Below are 21,398 nucleotides of genomic sequence, written 5' to 3' on the forward strand. Positions count from 1 at the left end.
GGCGTCAGTGCGGATCGGCGGGGAAGGGGCAGCAGGAGGGGGCACGGGGTATGAGGGGAGGAGGGAGGGATCTTCGTCAGGAGGCGACGGCGGCACCGCCGTGACATCACCCCGCGGCTTATATAGTTGGGGAAGGGTCTGAGTCCCCCGTCTGGTGCCTGCAGCCGCCCGACAGCAGGCGTACGGAGGGCGCGGAGCAGCGGGGCTCTCTCTGTTTGTCTGTCTGTCTCTCTCTCCGTCTCTCCTCAGGATTTATGGACTTTACTGTCTAGAGGGCGGCACGGCAAGGATGAGAGCCCAGCTACTGTGCGTGGTGCTGCTGGCCCTGGCCTCCTGCAGCCTCTGCTCAGGTAAGTCCCCACCGCCGCCCTGCGCCGGGTCCCGCCGGGCGCGCCCCGCCCCGCCCGTCCCCGAAGTCCCCCTGACCACTCGGCACTGAGTCGCTCCCGGAGCCGTAAGAGGGACCTAAAGGAAGGAGGTGAAGTCGCTTCGGGCTGCCTCGGCTGTCCCCCGTAGGCGCCCGGGAGCTGTCTCTAATAACGGGCTGCGGCCAGCATCGTGTTTTGTATTACTCCCCTAACTTTCTTCCTTCATATAAGCCATTTCTTCTCACGGCACCCATGCCATGGAAGTAAGTGTAGACTAGTTATTGAAAATAGAAATCAGTGTAGACCATCTTCTGGGTTGTGCTATCTCATTCGTGGTTCATGGAATATTATGTATTTCAAATTATGATAGAAATTATGATTTCTGCAACTCATGAACAGCTGCTGTAATCCAAACCAACATGAATATGTATGCACTTTTGACACTTTTAAGAGAGAGAAATACAGTGTTATTATGTGGGGAAAAAAATTGCTAGCAACTGATCTGAAATTATGACCAAAAAACGCTGAAGCAGATGTAGATCACAAAATAGGAAGGTTAATGTAAATGCATTTCTTCTCGAAGAGCAACTGCTTTAGAAGACTCAAAAGGAGTTAAAATGCATTGTCTACTCCTTTGGAAAATGATAGATCTTAAGATGTGCCATTTATATCCCAAGTTTATGATAAAAATGGGTATGGTGATGATTAAACAGGTGTACACACAGAGACAGAAAGCAGAGTAGCCTTAAAAATCCACTCTTAACTAACTTTTGAATTACCTTGATTTTTAACTCCACAAAATTTAGTGAGCAAATTTACAGCATACTCACTTTTCAACTTCAGAATTCAGGAGGACTCAGAAATCATAATTCTTCCTTTAGCTGAAAGTTTTCAATTTGTATTCCCTGCAGAAGAAAAATGTAACACATGTAATAGCTGCATGTTATTGCAGTTTAAATATAATGATTCTGTATATTGCAGAGAACTGGTGATCTTAGTGACAAGGCTTGACATTGCTTTTTTTCTCCCCATCTATTTGACGCTTTTTAAACAAATATTTGTATTCTAGTATTTTCAATAAGGCAGTTTCAAATTAAATTCCTTGTAGAGCCTGAATGAAAGCCCACTAAAGTAAAAAAAAATCAGTGGAAATTAAAATAGGTTTATAAAAGAAAAAACCAAAAGCAGAAGCAAAATTGCATGTGTAAATAACATCGATGGTTTATTTGCATGAAAATTTGAAATTATTTTTAAATGAGAAATGCCACGGAGAAGTTTTTGTGAGTGACCCTAAAGCAGTTTTACCTAAAATGGTCAGTTATGTCAAGTGATGGTTAATTTTGATTTGCTTTTGAAAATGTTTGCCATCAGGGGAAAGTGTGTAACTGGAGAATGTAACTGTTCCTCTAAAATATGAATATATGAATAGAAACTATTTTTCTTGTCAGTAGAACCAAGAAGACATCAAACTGTAAATTTCCCTCTGATTTGAATGATAATGCGTAACCAGACTTTTTATACATTGCTCTCTGAGAGTCTGTTCCTTTTATGCTTTTGCTCCTTGTCCATCTCTTTCATTCCTGAATTACCTGGAAGTGTTTCCTTCTCTTCCTCCAAGCCTTGCTTTATTTTTCATTCAAAGAATTTTGACTAGACTGTCAATTTTGACTAGGCTGTCCTCTAAGCTTCTTTTCTAAATCCAAATGCTTCTTAATACCTACCCACTTTCCATGGCTACAACTACCTTCCACCCTCACTGGTGTGGAAGCTATCTTACATCCTTTATAGAATATAAAAAACAGGTGCTAACCAGACACAAGTCCTTTTATTGTTCTCAGCAGGCATGACCCAGGACACCACAAATCATGATGCTATCATTGTGTGTGCTGCTCACCTGTTCACAGGAGTTGCTAACATTGGTAGAAATTCAGGTGATGTGATCTCGTGCTGCCAGCCGAACTTTGGGTAGTGGCAAAGCAGTTAAGAAGTCAGGTAAAACTGACAACCATTGCTGCTGTGAGGAAGAAAAAGGCATTAGGTTGGAAAATAGTTGCTAGTGACTTGCCATAATACCGATCTACAACCAGTCTTATTTAATATGAAAATGTTAAGTATTAAATAAGACTTTATAGATTAGTATTACAGCAAGTTACATCAATACAATAACTTCAATCCAAAAAATAATGAACGAATGTATTGTGTTGGTAATGCAGAGGTGAGTAGGAGCATCCCTAGAGAGGAATGGGATATGTGTAACACACAGAAGTTTTTGATGACCCAGATAATAGAACTGAGAAGCAGTGCAACAATACAAAATACAGTAGCTTATGAAATAATACAAATTCCCAGTAAAAGCTCCTTTTAACCAAAGCACAGCCATCGCTGAGGAAATAAAAGACTTGATCATATTATCTAATCTTTTTTTTTATTTTTCCCTTTGGTGTATGTGAGATACTAAAGTTTTTCATCCATGAGAAACAAATAAAATACAAAAATGTGTAAGGGAGCTGCCCTCTCTAGCTGTTGGTAAGCATTAAGGTCATTAAGTATTGGGACTTCTGATCCAAACTGTACTGTACTCTCTTGAGAACACATCAGGCACAGAGGAGGGCTGGTCTGATGAGTTGGAGAATACAAGGCTATTACAAGAGAGAAGAATAAGTGAGAGTCCTATAACTTGGGGCATAGACTTTTCAGTGAAACATTTATGGGATTTCCAGGGGAATGGTTTATGTCCAAAAAGGCACAGTGATTTTGTACTGATCTTTGCTGATTATTGTGTAAGCACCTGACACAGTCCGATAGTGTCAAGGAAGGGAGCAGTCCAGCTCCGGGGCTCGCGATTCTTCAGTGAGGTGTTAAAAGAAGTAATCACTGCTAACCTGAAAGCGCACACTCTCGCTACACTCAGCTCGAAAGAGAGGCAAGGAGACAAGATAGGTGTGTGCTCAAGGTCAGCCTAAGCTGAACTATTTTATTTAACAAAATGGAGGGTTTTTATATGGATTATAGGAGAGGGTTCTGGAATAGGGGAGGTTTCAGGGAGAAGCATGCAAATCCTTAACAAGGTATTGTGTATAGGGGAATACATAAACATGAGGAGGTAGAAACTGGGTGGTAACGGGGGAGTGGCTTAGGTTAAAACCCACCAAGCAAACAGATTGGTTGATACCTTAAGGTATATCAACCTATCAGATAATTGTTGCTGCCCTAGGGCAGTTAAGTCCATGTAAAAGAAGAACATAGAATAGAGGATGAATCTACTTGTAGATTCACCTCACAAACATAAATTCACAGTGAACAGTCCTTAGTGGTGACATTTATTCTTCCTTGGTCTTCTCCTCCTGATTCCTTGAGGCATCTTGCTTTCCATTGTTGATAAGACGTCTCCTCATCCCTGGTAGCTTGTTCCTTAGTCACAGCATTAACCCCAACAAGCACTCACCAAAAATCTAAGCTGGGAAGAGCTGTGATTGCTCTAAAAAAAATATTACAAATAGAAATTTATCATTTTTAGTGCTTGAATTTATATATAAACCATGAATAAATTTGTAATTAGAAATAATTTAGGCTTGAAATCAGAAGAAAGTGAATAAACATTGATAGTTTTTAAAAATTTCCTAAAGAAGAAATAACAGTGACGGTAGTGGTAAGATCTATTAAGGTTGGCCGTGATTGATTTCCAAGAGCATTAAAATGGCTTCCATGCTAACAGAAATCCATGACAGATTAGCACATATCTGTGTATGTGATCCTTTATAATCTCATATTCTGGAAAGTAGTGACACAACATGGTGGTGTTCCCAAAACGAAGGCATAGACAGAATCTGTACCCAGATTCAGTGGTAGGGTGTTACATACCAAGAGCATTGATCATTTTAATGAAAATGACATGTGAGTTATATGAATATGGAATAAATTTTGGTTTAGTTTGGTTTGAAATATTAGTGTATTGTTTGGCTTTAGGGCTGCTAGTATTCCAGGAAAGCTAAAAGCTATGGAACCCTGTTTCACATAAAGACTTAGAACTGATTTCTGTATATTTCTCCTCTTTGAGCTGTGATTGCTACTACATTTTCAAGGCACCAGATCTTCTTTGTGATTCTTTACAGTACAACGTAGAAATGTGTGTGTCTGTTTTCTCTTTGTGAAATAATTTTACCCTTTTCACCAAATCGCAAGTCTTGCAAATCTGCTGAGCTATCAAAGATCAATTAAATCACTGAAGAAAATCCCAAGACTTCCATTCCGAATGTTTTCTTTTTGTATATGCACTGTCAAGATCTTGGATCACAATACTGGTCAAGCTCAATTCCCTCCTATCAGTAAAAATATCCTTAATTCAAGATAGAATAATCAAAATAATCAAGACTATTGATTATTAATCAGATAATCATAACTACCATTCATCTAAATGCTTAGCAGCTACTTAAATAAATATTATTTGAAAATATATATGCAAATTCTTCTCCCAAAGAAAGCAGAGGTAAAAAATAGTTATTATGAAAATCATAATGATTTTGAATGAAGAATATTGCAGCAGGTTTTTTTTACTGAAAGGACTGCACTTCAATGGCCTGTCCACCACTGAATTGAGATTAGTGAACTGTTTCATTCATTTCAATAAGTTTGACCATGCTTTAAAAATGTAGTGAGTATCAATTTTAACATAATGTTGCCATTACCTGAAGACTCCTCACCATCCCTCTAGGTCATTTTGCTGTGGTTTTATATAGGTTGTGTTTGTTTTTCAAAATTCATATTGATACAAGTTCTGTATACCGAATTGAAATGTCCGTGATTTATGATCAAATAATAAACATATGTTTCTGGTTTATTCCCAGATTCAGAAGAGGAAATGAAAGCATTAGAAGCAGATTTATTGACCAATATGTACACATCAAAGGTAATTATTTTTCCTCTTTTAGCTGACGGGGAGGGAGCAAAAGAATTCTCATTACAAACCCAGAAGTCTTTGCACAAAATAATAACCTGTGGTCTAGACCAAGAAGTTCAGTGTTAGGTTTTACTTTGGTGCAAGATTTCCTCCAGTTCAAAGGAAATTTAAAGGTGTTGATGTGACACAGTAAATGTGTTCCTCACTTGTAACACTGGTACTTTCATTAAACTGTCAAAACTGTGTTACGTGCAGAGATGTAAATTTATATGAGGAAATGTGTTTCCAATATGATTATGCCTGATGAAAGCTAAATTAACCTTGAGACAAATCTGTAAGTGCTATTTTTATGCAGAAATTTTCCTATATACATATAAAATTAGAACAGTTGCAAAGCAAAAATTGTTAATACGTATGCTGATTTGATTTGAGAATTTAATCATAGTGTTAATACAGGAACATGGGGACATGACTGTGAAAATATTAACCTGATAAATGGCATTTCCTTGACAAGTTGCCAGACTGTGAATGATCTACATGTTATTTAATACAGATAGATAAAAAAATCAGTTATAACCTCATATTGACAAGGTGAAGCAGCAAGTGTTGCTCATATGTGTTGAACAGGTTGTTAGACAAATAACAAATAACTCTATTATTTTCCACAGATGATCTAAGAAATATATATGTCTGATATACCTTCAGCAACATATTAAAGAACAAACCCTGAAATAAGTGCTTAAATTTAGTAGAAAATAAAATGAGAAATGAAAACTTTCTTCCAAAAAAAAAAAGGTTCATAAGCCAATGACTAGTGGAAGGTTAAGTACAAAACCTTCCAGGAAAACTTCCACATTTACTGTATTTGCTTATTTGTGAGCTTTCCCACAGAATTATTGAATAGACTAAAAGAAGAAATGAGACCAGAAAATATTTTTTTTTAATCTGCTCTGGTAGTTCTTAGGTTTCTGTGTTCTTTAATGTCATGCTAATTAACCTTAGATGACAAATAAATGTGTTTGCTACTCGCTTTTTTAAGGTACACAAAAATTTAATAGCTCCTCTTTTTCTGTGGCATATTTAAATGTAAGAGGTTGATAAAAATAGTATTTTTTCTGTATGGCAAAGCATAGTATGCCCTGGAAGGAAAACCTTCAACTATTGGTATTTCTGCTGCTGGCTTTAGTGGATCTGTGAACATAACTTCCACTTTTCCTCCCTCTCACCACAGAACACAAGCTCAGGTAACTCAAAATGCACAAATATATTGCACCAGTTGATAATGTAATGATGTTTGCCATAATAGTCTCATGGTGTTTCATGTCATGTAGCTTGCTATTCAACTTCTTTATGGTATTTAATACCAGTCAAGTGACACATGATGTTGACAGAAGCAGTCGATTCATGTTGGAGACATTGCTTTAATTCTGCATTATATTGCCTTAAATTACCATCTAAAATTCATTATTTTAGACAATACACATTGTCTCTTGGCATCAAAGTAAGGCATGGTGGAACTATTTAAAAGTATCCATCAACTCTTCTACAAGAGACATACCACTATTACATTCATTACTGAAATTAATTATTTTTTCAGTTGTCCTCTACTAGCTGTGTAATAGCTGTCTTGTGCTGTGCCAGAGATCTGGTTCCAGTTGAGGGCAATTACTGCTCAATTGCATTAACTGTCTTTGACACTGATTTTGTAATAAGCAGCAAAGGAAATCCTGACAATTTAAACTGCTTTAAGATGGAATAAAAATATTGTTTATGAAAGCTCAGAGCTAAAAGTGCAGCAAAGTGGATCATCACTTCTGGATTTAGTATTTGACAGAAAAAAAAATCTACCTAAGTAGGCACTTGTGAAATATATCATTAAGACTACTGCTAGGGCTTAAGCACATACCTTTTGCAACATTCAGTAGTTTATTCAATATTACAGGAAGAGTTGCTCTATGCCTTTGGCTTCACAAACTGCTGTGGAGTGTCTGCTGCCCTTTTTCAAGCTGCTCTTTAAAGTCATCCAAATGGTGTATCACTCTCCATCCTTAAAGATGGAGACATTTAATAAAGTTTATCACCCTCCCTTGCTGTTACATCTTGAAGAAGATAGAAGGAGCAAACCTAAAATGCTTTATCTGGCCTTTCTCTAAGATAAAATCTAAAAAGCCATTTGGAAGGTCTGGTAAAATGACAAAACCTGACATGTTACAAATATGTGGGCAATTATCTCCTGTCGTTGTTTCATACCCAATAGAAAACTCTATTCCCAGCTTCCCAAATGATTGCCTGAAAGCGGTACTTCCATGAAGAATGTCCTGAACTCAAAAATGATTGAGTTAATTTGTTAATTGTGTCCCCCCCCATGTTAATTAGAGGGGGAAAGAAAATTTCCTTGAAGAGTATATCATCAGCAGAATATACTCCACCTTTGGGATCCCGCCTGACACTAATTTTCTGAAGTTTTGGACCCTCTGAGCTTTTCATTGTTTTAGGATGCCTATTTCTGACTGCATTTGCCCAGAGAGTTTAGCCTCCTTGTCAGAAGAGATGCCTAGGAGTTGCTGACTTCCTGACTCAGTCATCACATAAAAATTCATTAGGTTTACAGGCATAAGTATACACCATGAAAGAACTTCTGCTCTAACAGAACTCAATACTATATCTGATTGAACATAGAGAATATTTTTTATTATGTCTATGGTTACAATCTGAACAAAATTCAACTACCAATCTGGAAAGGAACCATAGAAATCCTACACAAGCTTGAGTTTTTTACTTGATTATGACTTCGTTTTTTATCTGCTTTCATTACATAAAGAAAAGAATTTAAAAACAGATAATTGTTTTTCTAAAAACAATAGAATTTAGGAGGTATGCATTATAATAAAAGAAGTATCTTAAGCAAACTATCAGGAGTATCATTCAACCATAAATGGACATAAAAAATCATACAAATTAGAACTTGGGAATCTTTTATCTTGCATAGGAAAAACCTGTTGTTAAAGATCAAAATGTTCTCAAGCTCATTTCTGTTTCTGATATGATTTTAAATTCTCTTTCAAGATACATGATATGTGGGAAATGATATATTTGAGTCTTATTTCAGAAGCATGTTAAACCATGGAAAAGCGCACTTCACGTTCACTTCAGCATTAATACCTTTTAAATTCTTGTTCATACTGCAGTCTCTTTTGTTCCTTCAGATCATTCTCAGATATTTTTCAAGTTAATCTTAAAAAATTAGTTCCATCTTGGCAGATAAGGGTTCCTTGTTCTTTTGTGTAGGTATTTTCCAAAACATGTCTTGAGCTACTGTAGTTGTTATTGCTTAGGCCTGTGTGGAAAATATATCACATATTGGAAATTAACCTGAACATTTGGATTATTGTCATCTTAAACTTTGTTTTTATATATAACTTTAGGATAACTGCCTCAGACATTTTTCAAAACTCAAAAAGCAAAACTGTGATTTTCATGCTTGCTGTAATAGTGGAGGAGAAAAATAACATGATCGCTCTGTTTGGTGATTGGACATGACCTGGAAAACTCCATATTCAGTTAAAAAAACCCTGAAGTTTACTCTTGAGTGAACTTAATTGTTTATAGTCTCCTTTTGTGAGCTGGTAGCAAGATAAGTCAGAAGCAGGTGTACCCAAGCAAAAATACTTCAAGGTGATAAATGTGTGGTATTAATAGGAATGAGACTCTCATCACAAATGAAGTATACTTGCAGATGGTGCTGAAAAATTGTTTCCTCCTAACCTCATAAGTATCAGATAAGACCAATTTCACCTAATGAAGTCTGCTATTTAAGTATTTTACTAATACACAGGGTAAAATTTCTTTAAACATAGACGTGCATCAGGCTGACACAAAATAGTAACTTTAGATCAAAAAGACTCTATATATTGTGCAAGAAGGCATAACAAATTTCCCTATCCTTTACTCTTCTCTTTTGTTCCCATCCACTGGGATTTTTGGTTCTTTTATAACTCAGAAATCTCTTTTGCTCATGTAGCACTGCTTCTAAATTTTACGCTCCATTGTAATTTAGCTACGGTGGTAGCTTGCATTTCTTTTGTATACCCAAGAGAGAAAAGTGCACTGGAAAAGCCTCCTCAATTGTTGTAGAAAGCTCCATATTTTTATATTTCACAAATGTTTTAAAACAGACTAAAAAACATCTTGAAATTGCAGTGGACACTTTTCCCTAGTTTATCTTCTGTTAATAAAATCAGATATTCTGCAAAGAGATTAATTTTATTTGAACCTGTCATAACTTTTCAAATAAATTGAAAGACTAGCTTGGGCATTTAGATGGGACAACAGATGAGCTCTAAGTGAACAGTGCAGAACCAATTACAAACTTCTGAATAAGATTTGAGATTTGTTTTCTTCTTATCTTCAAAACAAAATACTCTTTACTTATTTTTTCTGAACCATGTCAGGAATCTGTGGTTCTATTAAGGGGCTAAATCATTCTCATTTTGAAAGGCATGTGTATATCAGAGATATACTGGAGTAATGATCATGGCCAAAAGGGAATTTTTTTGTATCTATTGCTAATAGTGATGCTAGCTGTTCTTGTTTCTTCCTCATTCCTCTCAATTTTCTTTCTTTTCCCTCAAAAAATAGGAAAGTGTGGTGAATATAAGTTATTTATAAATATATTTATATTTATACCCCTTTGTTAGGCAGGTGTTTTAAAGAAACAGATTACATGATTACCTGATGTACAGCTAAGTAAGCACTGCATTCACACTCTCAATTAGTGCTGTCAAGTATGTAAAAGGCAATGTCTGTGTTAGTGTAATACCTATATTTAACTTAGTACATCCAAGAAAGGAGGCAACCACATTTCAGTTCATTGGTGCAAGGCAGTCCTTGCAAGTAATAAATAGGAATTTGCTATTTGACTTTTGATTGGAGATTGCTGTGTCACCAATAGTAGTTTAAGGGAACTAATTTCTATACTAACCACTAAAAGGAATATAATATGAAGGAAATAATTAATAGTGGGAGAACTGAGAAAGTGGCAAAGACATGAAAAGCAATGAATGAGATAGGCATACACTTTTCATTTACTTTTTTTCCTACTGATAACTAAAATGGAAGAAGACAACTGGTCCAACTGCGTGGAAAGAACAGTACCAGTAGAAAAGTAAATTTAAGGTTCCCAAAATTTTTTAAAAGTATTGAAAAGTTAAATAGCTCATAAATAATGTCAGATACTGGAACAAGCAAAATTTGAGACAAAACCATGATGAAATTTCTTTATCTCTATCTTTCTGTAACATCTCTGAGCAGGTTTATTGTGGACCACCTAAATATAGTTGTTCGCAGTTTTTCAGTCTAGTTATCCAGTCAGGAATACTTTGTTTGCACAGGTCTGTTTTACATTTGCTCCATCTTCCTCTAAGCCTGTAGCTTAAATTAACATGTCCCAGGCTCTTGACTATCCAGCATCGAAAACTCCTGGGGCTTATGGACTCCATAACTTCAGACACAGCCTCATCAGACAGATTGTGCTAAGGCACTCTGTTTTTTTTCTCAGGGAATTTTGAAATGACTGGTATTTGTTCTGAACTGGGGAGGAACATCTAGTTAACCACAGGCATCCAGTTTGCATTCCAGAACTGGGAATTTATCCAGTGGGTTTGATTCATTGTCCTTATTTACACCTGTGTATTTATATTATATTAATTTCCATCTATGTTTTGTTTGCACCTGTGCAGAATGGCTATGAAATGCTGTCATTCTGGTTTGGTAGCAGTTTAGTTTTTTCATCGTGTTTGTCTACCTGGGGGGTAAGGCTGTGGGGAAGCAGAATTGGTGTGCATAATAAATGAGTTGTCCTAAGTTCAGTACTCTATAATCATTGTCTAAAAGTTGACCAGATGAAAAGTACTTCAGAAACACAAACTTGCTCCTAACAAAATGTTTGAATGATTACTAAAAGCCAAAACATGTTATATAGTGAGTATTTTTATTTTCAGATTAACAGAGCAAAACTTCCTTACTGGAAAATGACCCTGCTAAATGTCTGCAATCTTGTCAACAACCTAAACAACCAAGTGGGAGAGACAGTAGAGGTAGATGAAGAGGATCTCGTTTCAGGAAGACAGTTTCCCTCAGCTCTGGATGGCTTCAGCTTGGAAGCAATGCTGACAGTATATCAACTCCAGAAAGTTTGCCACAGCAGAGCCTTTCAGCATTGGGAGGTAAAGAAACCTGTCACAAATGCACATTTTAACTTCTTTTAACTCTCTGGCTTTATTTTTAGTGGTGTTGTAAAGTCCATATCCATCTGACCCCCATCACATGTCTAATATTCCTTTTTTAATAAGAGTTGAGAATTAGTCCAGTTTGAGTGTATGTGTCTTAAAACAACCCGTGGATAAATGAGAACTTTTCTTAGCTGGATACTTTCTCCACTCTATGTAGCCATTCCAGATAATGAAACAAACACATGAAAGTGATCTCTGTGCCAGAACACATAATTAATATATCTGCTTAACAGTTGTGACGTTTCTCAGATTTGTTGAGGCGTAAATAGATGCAGTCAGTGTTTTTGTTTTAAGACCTTAAGGCAAACTGGATTCAAAATGCATGGACACATGCCCATGTGTACCTACCATTTACTAGGTACTCTGGGTTTCATATCACTGTTAGGAAACTGGCAGCAAGATAGGTCTTGCTTTTTGTTTCCCTGCACCTAAAGAGGGCCCTGGAAGTTGACATTGTGACTGTATGAAAATTACTGCTCTTGAATAGGGATTTTTTGTAGTCCATCTGTGATATTTGTTGTAGTGCAGTGATCAGACAGAAGCACACTAGGCACAATCCTCTTGCATTGTTAAATAATACACTAAAAGCTGCTTTGTGTAGATAAAAAAGATATCTCAGTGTCACTACTTACTTTCCAGTAAACCATATTTCTTCAGCTATTTCAGGTTCACAGATCAGTCTACTGGAGAAAGCTCTGTATATAACAGGTTTATTCTAAATCCTCATATTTGCTGGGACAGTTCATGCAATAGACTGCAACACCTTTGAGAACTCCCAAGTAAAACTAAAAATCCAATTGTATATACAAGTTTGATTACAAAAATTTGGCTTCTTGTGCTTTATTTAATTTCTAATTTGTTTATTACACATTTTGATTTTTTGGCTGTAGGAAGTTGCAGATTAAAATATTACTCAAAAGCTTTAACAAAAAAGCAGTGCAGGCGTTTAGTTTAAATGAGTGACTACAGAGTGACAACCATTAGGAAGTTTTCAGTCAATTTGAGTTGTAGTGGAAGGAGGATATACCAGCTTTTCCCTCTAGTCAAAACCAATGATCTCATTTGTTTCAGTGGAATTTAAATATCATCTCTGTAAGGCTCAGCTGATCTTTAGCCTGATCTGAGTTTTGTGTCTTGCCTTTGGTTTTTTGTTTTTGTTTTTGTTTTTTTAACCCTGCAACTATTGTAGTAAAGATTTTTCTTGGTGGCATACATTGAAGTATTTTTAAAAAATTTCTAGGAGTTTATAATCTTAATTAAGAAAAAAAAGTTGATAACATAATGTCTCTTCTTGCATCCTACAGTTGCTTCAGCAAGATGCTTTTGATCTAGAAAACTCAAGCCAAGAAAAGGAAATAATGAAGAGAAAAAATCCCTATATTCTGAAACGGCAGCTACATGTGAACAAAGCTAGAAGACCATACATACTCAAGAGAAGTTCATATTACTGATGCAGCAGAAGAAAACAATGTATATTTAGTTTATAGGTAACTGTGCATTATGGTTATCTTATCTAAATTTAAAATAATTCTTGTGTGAAAATATACTATGGAAAATTAAGATGATATTATAGATGTGTCTTTTTTGCAATTGCTGTTTCTCAATTGTGAATTTTTCCTACTTGAGATTAATTGGACTGATACATTTGCAAATAAAACTAGTTTTTAAGCATGATGTATTGTAGAAAACTGAGATTTCAACATACAACAATCTTGTAGTCTTTTCCACTTTTATAAAGCACACCAACATAACACCAAGTAAATTAATATTGACCATAAATACTACTGAGAATCTTACAATTTCTTAGTGCAACATGTCAAACATATATATGCTCACAATTTTTTGTATAATTTGCTAGTAAGAAGTGCCACAGTATTTTATGTATTGGCCATTAATTTTTTAGGGAATAGGTCTAAGGAAGAAAGGGAATATTATCAACTAACTGTTAAATGGCAACTTCAAAATTAATATTCTAAATTGCCTACTTTTAAGGGAATTTTAAGTTCTTGACTTCTAACTTGCCACTAAAGACTAATTATTTAAGAAAACAATACATAATGAGACTTTAAAAAAGTATGCTAGTGAAAACAAACCCAGATGTGCTTCAGAGTTTTCTATATCACTAACTAAATAATTTATTAAATAACTAAAAGAGTTTAAAGTGTTTACCTAATCTATGAATGCTCAGGAAAAAAAAAAAAAAGAAGACAAAAGCTGATTCATGTCCCAGTATTGTCATTGTTAAAAGTCAAAATAGTAATCTGATTACATGAGAAACTTGGGGAAGTATTTGAAAGATGAATTGAAATTAGAACATCTGAAAGTTACAGTTAAAAGGAATTTCCTTTCCCTGCTTCTACAAGTTTGTAGTAATAGTCAATTTCAAGGTTTTAAGACAATCTTGGAAGCTAATTGAGGGGGAAGTTCATGGCATGGGAAAAATTGTTTTCAAATACAAGAAATCAATTTCCACCTGAAAGTTACACATTTTCCAGCACTGAGCCTGTGGTGTGTGCGTGAGATTTGGGATCTCAATGATTCTGAGTTCCAGTCTGGAGGAAACCAGGCTGAAAGAACTGGGGGCCACAGCAACTATAAAAATAGAGGGATAGTGCAAGCCCTGTGAAGCCTGGATGCTCAGACCAAGAGGCAAAATGGGACAGACATTTTTTTTGAAAACTTACCTGTTTCTTGGTTGAGGTATTTTCCCAAAGCACTTCTGCAAAAACAGACAAACATCCCCCCACACACCCTGCCAGAACTACCCTGTAAAACCAACCAACCAAAAAAAAAACCAAAACCCAAAAGCACCCCCATCCTCCCCCATCCCCCCCCCCCAAAAAAAGAAAAAAAACAGGCCCAAAACACAAACACTCCAAGAATTTCCAAGTCCTCTACAGGTTAGATTTTCTGCTAATTATTGTTAAACATATACAGGGATATGCATAGAAAGAACATACCCCATACCAGTGGTTATACTAACTTTGTTACATGGGGAGGGATGGGGTATTTTGCAATAAAATTTGTTTTCACTGTATTAAAGCTAATAATATTTCCTTTCTCAATGCAAATGTTATTAATTTATTCATTCAATAACCATTAAATGTATGCACTGACAAGATATGACTGAGCATACAATAATTATTGTAATAATCACTGTGACTTGAATACAGCAAAGCACTTAAGCACATTCAGTCTCAATATTTTAAATGCTTAATGTGCTTCAGGGTTTTGCTTAAATAAGGTTCTAGTAAACTCATACACTTCACTTTTTTTTACAAAACTATCATATAATTAGACTGGAAACCCAGAACGTTCTCAAGTGGCTAACATTCTCTTTCCAACAGACCTATAAGATCCCTAGTCCTATTGTGGTTATTTTACATCCTGAATTATCTTTTGGTCTGAAATTACAAAGCAGAACTACGCTTGTTCCAAAATTCACTGCTAGCAGTATATAAGGAAAAAATAAAAAGAGACTTAAGATTGCTTTTTCATGAGAAACAGAAGAATAAGACAAAGAAATAGGTTGCCATTATATTTTTCTCTCATGCTCACTGTAAGACTATGAACAAAAAAAAAAAAAAGTAAGGTAAGGTAATATGGTCTTCATGTCTTCAATGTACACTTTTCAAAAACAAAACCACCCTTCCATGTTTCATTTTGGAGGTGATTTAGATATTCAGGGTGATGGCAGAGGACCTCAAATGATGTTAACTGTTTCACCTTCATCTAGTGCTCCATGCTCAAGTTGGACTTACCTTGCGACTGTGTACTTGATCCTTGAAGTGCAGAGCTGAAAGATTAGTCAGACTGGCAGAAAATGGATTTAAATAACCCCTTTCCTTTCAGCAGACTGTGAGTCCACATACAGCCAGCTATTGTGTGTCACTGGAGGAGGCAGAGGCTACAGCATGTCATGAAAGTATAACTTGTCAGGTGTCCTTAGTCTCTGATGGAGGCGTCCAGGGACCTGTCAGAGAAATGTCATTCAGACTGAAAGTAACTAGATAAGGAAACAAAATCCATAATTGTAACATGGTCGGTTAAGCTACAAAAGTTAATGCTGGCAATTCAGCTTTTTAGTCACTCATGAAAAGCAAGCAGCATTAAAATATTAGAAAACACACTTAAACCATAGGATTAAGCTAAGTGCACAGAGCTGTTAAAGGAAATTTTGAGTTCTAGGAGACCCTTATTTGCTTCAAACCTCTCAGTTCTGCCTGTTGCTTCCTCCTGATGATCCCCCTGCTGTGGAATTGCAGCCTTCCTTTAGCCTGCACTTCTGGATGATGGCAGCAAAAAAAAAAAAAAAAAAAAAAAAAAAAAAAAAAAAAAGGAAAAAAAAAGGCATGCTTATGCATATTTTCCTCTATTTTGGATATCCTTCAAAGAGAACCTCAGGGTGCTTACCTTGTCCCTAGCTGTGCATTGCTTGCAAAATCAATCCTATATTTACTGCAGTAATGAGTGCTGAATGAAGTTCAGGTAACAGGAGGGTCTCACAATATGTAAAGGTATTAATTCAGAAATTCAGACAGCTGCTTTTTTATTCCTTCCCTATCGTTTTCCCTTTCCTTTTCCCTTTCTTTTCCCCTTTCCTTTTCCCTTTCCTTTTCCCTTTCCCTTTCCTTTTCCCTTTTTTCCTGCAGCTCATAATTCCCTTAAGTTTAAAAATGTTATTTTGAAGACCATTAATTCAGATTGCTGCCTTAGCTTAAATAATAATATGGGAATTTTTGTTTTTTAAAGGCAATTATTGAGAGAGATTCTGTCTTTCTCTTCAGAGAAGTACATTTTTCCTACATATTCCATTGTTAATGTTTTTATGAAGGTCATAGATGAATAATTATACCAATTATTCAGAAACTTCATACTAAATTATTTCTTAAACTCCTAAAATATTTGATACAGTCATACAAAGCAATTGCAGAAACCTCTCAGTACTTTCTAATGTTTATTTAATTATATCTGAGATTGATTTTGTACATTTTGTGTTCTAATCCGTAATATTACAACTGCCCTATACAAGAAAAATAAAACAGAGAAATTAAAAAATTTATCACTTCTGAAGCATATAGAAATGTTATAATAATTGCTGTTATCAAGGTTAAATGTAAAAGTGTAAGTCTTCAGTTCTTGAGTCTTGCTCGTGTTATAAATTTTGATGTTTTCTGTCTTTTCTATTATAAATGTAAACTTTGTTCTATGTCTTAGATAAGTTTAATGGATGTGCTGTGAACAAAGTAGATGAAATGTTGAGTTTTCTGATCAAGAGAGATTTAATTTTGCGATGTATGATACTGATTGTGCTTCATACCCTATTACTAGTGAACACACAGTGGACACATAATTCGTTTGATCTTTTTTCTTTCTCCCCAGGATTAGTTACCAGTTTGCACTATGGGGTGTCAAATTGAAAATGCAAGCCACCACTATAACAATTGAGTGTTGGAGGGCAGAAAGAGGAGCAGGTTCTTCTAAAATTACCCAAGGTTCCAGACTGATCGTTGATGTTCTTGATGTCCAAAATATTGGACTGACTGAAAGCAGTCAGAAAATTAGAGTTGCAAAATAAAGCGTACTGACTCTAGCGACATAGTGATAGAGTCAGAATGTGTATCTTGCTCTCCAGGAATCATAGACACACATAAAAGCATAATGTTCAGGATCAGATTTCAAAATTCAGATCCAGGATATATGCATGGGTCTGCCAGACCAAACAATCAGACTGTGGAAGAGAGGGGGCTTTGTGATACCTCATTAGCTGGCAAGCTTTGACTGAATGACTTGTCTCAGGTGGCAATATGGGAAAATGACATGCAAGCCACCCAGGAACTTTGGGCAAAGTGTCAGCTATTAAGAAACATAAAGCCTTCAGGAACTCTTAGTTTCCTAAGTAAGACTTGCTTTGTCTGAGTAGATGAGAGTGTACAGTTGATGTCTCAGGACATACCTTGCTTCCTTTATATAGAAGGAAAAGATGGGAGTATACTAAACTGGATTTGAATTACCAAGGAATAGCATTTGTCTGAGTTCCCAGTGGGTCAAACACCAGTCTTTTTTTGCCACAAAAGTTACATTGCACTATTAGTCTAGAACCATTTCTATTTTATTCTTGAAAATCAGTTGTAGGAATTTTTTGTAGGATATATTTCTCTTATGAATACATAAAGGGCTTCTCAGATTGTCTACACATTGCTTTAAAAGATGAATGCCAGCAGCATGAAGATCTCTGTCCAGGTGTAGTGTCTTAAGCTGCTTAACAAAATGTTAATGGCATGAGAATGAAAACTGCTGGGTTTGTACAGTGAAGCTGATGTTGAGGATAGACTGGGAACATCCTAAAAGGCAATCTTGACATCATTGTTGCAGCTTTTTCATATTCCTTATTTAAAAATCCAAACTGTATAACAGATTTTTGTAATCTAATATTTTAGAATTTAATATTGCTTTCCCACCTACAGACATTTAACTCAAAATCTAAAATAAATGTGTACACAAAAAAGGAAACAAAGAAAAGAAAAGAAAGAAAAGAAAAAAGAGAAAAGAAAGGAAAAGAACTAATATGTGTTATATTGTGCATTATTTTCATAAAGTTTTCCCAGAGCAATATGACTTGAGAATAATTTTATCTGGAATGAATGTTATGGTTCCCCCAAAACTGTTTTTCAAAACCATTGTTTATGTGTCTTTTAAAAAATCAAATTCCTAGAATCTTACACTGTAAAGCCTTTTTTTGGGATGCAAAAAGAGACTTTTGTTGAATGAATAATCCCTATGCTTAAAAAACAATCATTCTTGTCCTTAAAAAAAAAAAAAAAAGAAAGATTTCTTATTTTATAGCAGGTATAGAGAAGATCTTAGAAATAGTTTATTTAATAGCTTTTGCATGAATGAAATCTCCTGGTTATTTTTATGTACTATCAAATCCTTAGGGTAGTTGTATAACCATATACTGTTGTAGTTGTTCTGTTTTGATATCTTATATAATGAGCTTTTAAATAAAAATCTGTTTGGAACAGACAACATGCCTTTTGTTCTGTTCAAAAAGAAGAAATAAAAAAAACCACACCACATGTAGCAAATGTATATGTGAATGTACCTACAAATGAATGGTTTATTTAAATTGTTCTGAATTTTGCTGCAAATAAAGTATAACTTATAGGGATATATAACTGCAGAATACTACAGTACCATGGTGGTTTTGCTGATTGTTCCAGAAATAGACAATAATGACTATATAGTACAATAATGACTATATAATAATAGGACAAATAGGACTAATAATGACAAAAATTTCTAAATCCTTGTCTTAAATATGCATAAGGTGCTGAAGTACTAAGACCACAGCTGCTTTTGAAGAAGAAATCCTTGGCAAATACTTAACTTCCGTTCTCCTCATAAGTTTCTGTTTACTGAAGGCAGATTTTTCCTGATAGCGAAGTTAAGAGTTACTATTACAAGACCTGACCTGCAGAGAATGAGGGAGTTGTGAACATTACAATTTGGGTTTTTTTTAATAAATATTGCATGTACTCTGCTTTACCTTTTGGGTTTACAGATTTCTGTGTTAAAGTGTTGAACTGAAAGGGGCTGTAAGAGCACAAGGAAATGGGAAGCAGAAATGCAGATAGATAAGGGACTAATGAAAAAAATGTGTGAAGATGCTAACTGGATATTCCTTCAGTCTGGCTCCCAGACAAAGAGTGTCAGACCTGGCTGAGGCAGAGGTGATATGTATTTGGAGGGAGGGAGAAAAGGAGGGGAAAAAGGAGGAAAGTGAATATAATACTAATTCTTGCTATTGTAGTGTTGGTTAAGGACTAAAGTATACATAGGCTGTATGATCTAAAAGATACAGGATATTCAGAAAAAAAAGGATGAGTTTCCATCAGAGGATGGGAAGGGCAATCATCTGGCCTTCACTGCCAACACTTCCCTTGAATCATGAAAAGCAGATTTAAACTAAGAGATTTCAAACTGAAAGTTATTAGTCTGAAACTGGAACTAAAGAAAGCTGATCAGGAAGAGGAGAGAGTGCATGGCAAGGGTCAAGAATGACATGAATCAGAGTCAGTTCAGTCATTCAGTAAATTGTACAGAGCATGGACTGAAGGACTGAGTAGGACAGAAATACAGATTGTTGTTAATAGTTTGGGATTCTCAACACCAATCTGCCCAGGTTTGACAAGACTTTTGGTTTGATGCATGTCTCAAGCAAGTTAGCACTTTTTTGTCACACTAGTCTCAGAATTAGAAGATATTGTGTTACCCATGCAGGAGGCAAGAAAGACCTTTTAGGGGCTGTGGAAAAGGACAGAGGAAAACTTAGCTCCAAAGAGAAGGCCTTATTATAAAGCGGAAGCTCATTTCATTCTTGAAAGGGAAAAATAAACCTACATTTTTAGGTGTACACATTGATAGATCATACACTGCTTGTTTTCTCTACTTTATATTCTTTTCTCTGTTTTTTGTCATTTTATGGCTGGGTTTTTTTTAATTTTTCACTGAGGTGAGATCATTTATTGCAATTTATGAAAGTATTCAAAAAAACACTGAATCTTCATACCTTGATATTTTCTATCTGTCTTCTACTGATTCTCATTTACCATAGCACTAGTCCTAGTCCTACTTCAAATTCCTGTGCCATTTACTCTGGTTCACTTAGCAAGTTCACAAATTGGTCTGAACAAAATATTAGTGAACTAAAAATAGCTTGTGTATAGTGCACTTAACATGTATTAAAAAAATTATCAGAGAAAAATAGTCATATGTACACTGAATTTTATCCCATTTTACGTGTATCCAGTTAAGTTTTCCATTGAAAGTTTCAAATTCTACTGAAACTCCATTAGTCTGCAATTGTACAGATTTTTGTCTCATTAGCTTTTAAATACAGATTTGTTATTTTCTCTTTGTATCATACTGTTCCACAGTGCATATCTTGTTAAAACTGATATCTGCAGCTTCAGAAGTCAGATCTATTGCTTGGAATGTTGTTGTGAAGTTTATCTAATTCAATCCATTCTATTCTGTCAACAGGGCTCTGGTGTATTGCTCCACTTGTAAGAGACAGGATCCTCTCATAACTGAAGGGATTTAGAGAAGGCAAAATAATGCTGGGTAGTTGCAGTAAATCCCCGTTCCTTTAGCAAAGTATGGAAGACATCAGGATCCAAACCTAGAGGACTTCTGTATGGCTAGCACTCTAAGTCAAATTTCCTTTGAACGTTAATGATACTGAAAAAGAACAATAAAATACCTGTTGAGAACCCACTCACTGTATCCAGAAACTTCAGTGATTTGGGATTGCTGATATTAGGCTTACTGTGAAAACATCTGTAAGCCTACATTTCTAAACAACATGTTATTGTGTCCTTGGCAGGGTGGGAGGTGAGAGTGTGGAGGTGTGGGAAATAGCTTTGAGAAACATCTGAATCGCTGTGATACTTCTTCAGTCTAAGATCAAGGAGTACCACTGGGAACCGTAGCTTTTCTCAGATTGTCTTTACAGATAGAAGCTTAAATAGAAATTCCAGAAATTTATATTCTCTGAAAGAAAGTAATCTGGAAGTGGTCTTTAAAAAAATTAGAATTTCTTCATGTATTTAGCTTAGTTGTGGCAAATGAGGCACTCTACTTCAATACTTGGTGGACTGAGCTGGACCCAAAATCCATGTTTCTGTGAACTGGCTGGATATAGATTATTAACAGGATGTCTTCTGAGCATTCAACAAGGTACAAGGCAGAAGAAGTAATGCTATGCTAAAACATTTTTGATGCCTTATTAGCAGCTTTCAGTACTGTGTGAAGAAACATAATGTACTATTTGCAACACTT

At 35.6% G+C, this 21,398-nt stretch overlaps 1 protein-coding gene across 2 annotated transcripts; it reads left to right on the forward strand.

Annotated features, from left to right (window-relative positions):
- Positions 1-59: 59 nt before the first annotated feature.
- On the forward strand, positions 60-20,730 carry NTS (neurotensin). 2 transcript variants are annotated; one of them, XM_050324234.1, is made up of 5 exons: positions 107-350; positions 5,213-5,274; positions 11,265-11,489; positions 12,860-13,042; positions 20,601-20,730. In XM_050324234.1, exons 1-4 carry the CDS (start codon positions 290-292, stop codon positions 13,004-13,006), a joined length of 495 nt encoding a protein of 164 aa, XP_050180191.1. In that variant the 5' UTR covers positions 107-289; the 3' UTR covers positions 13,007-13,042; positions 20,601-20,730. The 2 variants fall into 2 exon arrangements, with proteins under 2 accessions (XP_050180190.1, XP_050180191.1); XM_050324233.1 differs by lacking the exon at positions 20,601-20,730 and having other exon boundaries at positions 60-350; positions 12,860-13,229.
- Positions 20,731-21,398: the final 668 nt, after the last annotated feature.

The sequence above is a fragment of the Myiozetetes cayanensis genome, unplaced genomic scaffold, assembly GCF_022539395.1.
Source record: "Myiozetetes cayanensis isolate MyiCay16 unplaced genomic scaffold, myiCay2020 scf3, whole genome shotgun sequence".
In the NCBI taxonomy this organism is placed as follows: domain Eukaryota; kingdom Metazoa; phylum Chordata; class Aves; order Passeriformes; family Tyrannidae; genus Myiozetetes; species Myiozetetes cayanensis.

Coding starts and splice junctions, on each gene's coding strand:
- NTS (XM_050324233.1), top strand. CDS start 290: ATGAGAGCCCAGCTACTGTGCGTGGTGCTGCTGGCCCTGGCCTCCTGC. Junction 5,275..11,264: donor CCAATATGTACACATCAAAG/GTAATTATTTTT, acceptor TTTTATTTTCAG/ATTAACAGAGCAAAACTTCC. Junction 11,490..12,859: donor GAGCCTTTCAGCATTGGGAG/GTAAAGAAACCT, acceptor TGCATCCTACAG/TTGCTTCAGCAAGATGCTTT.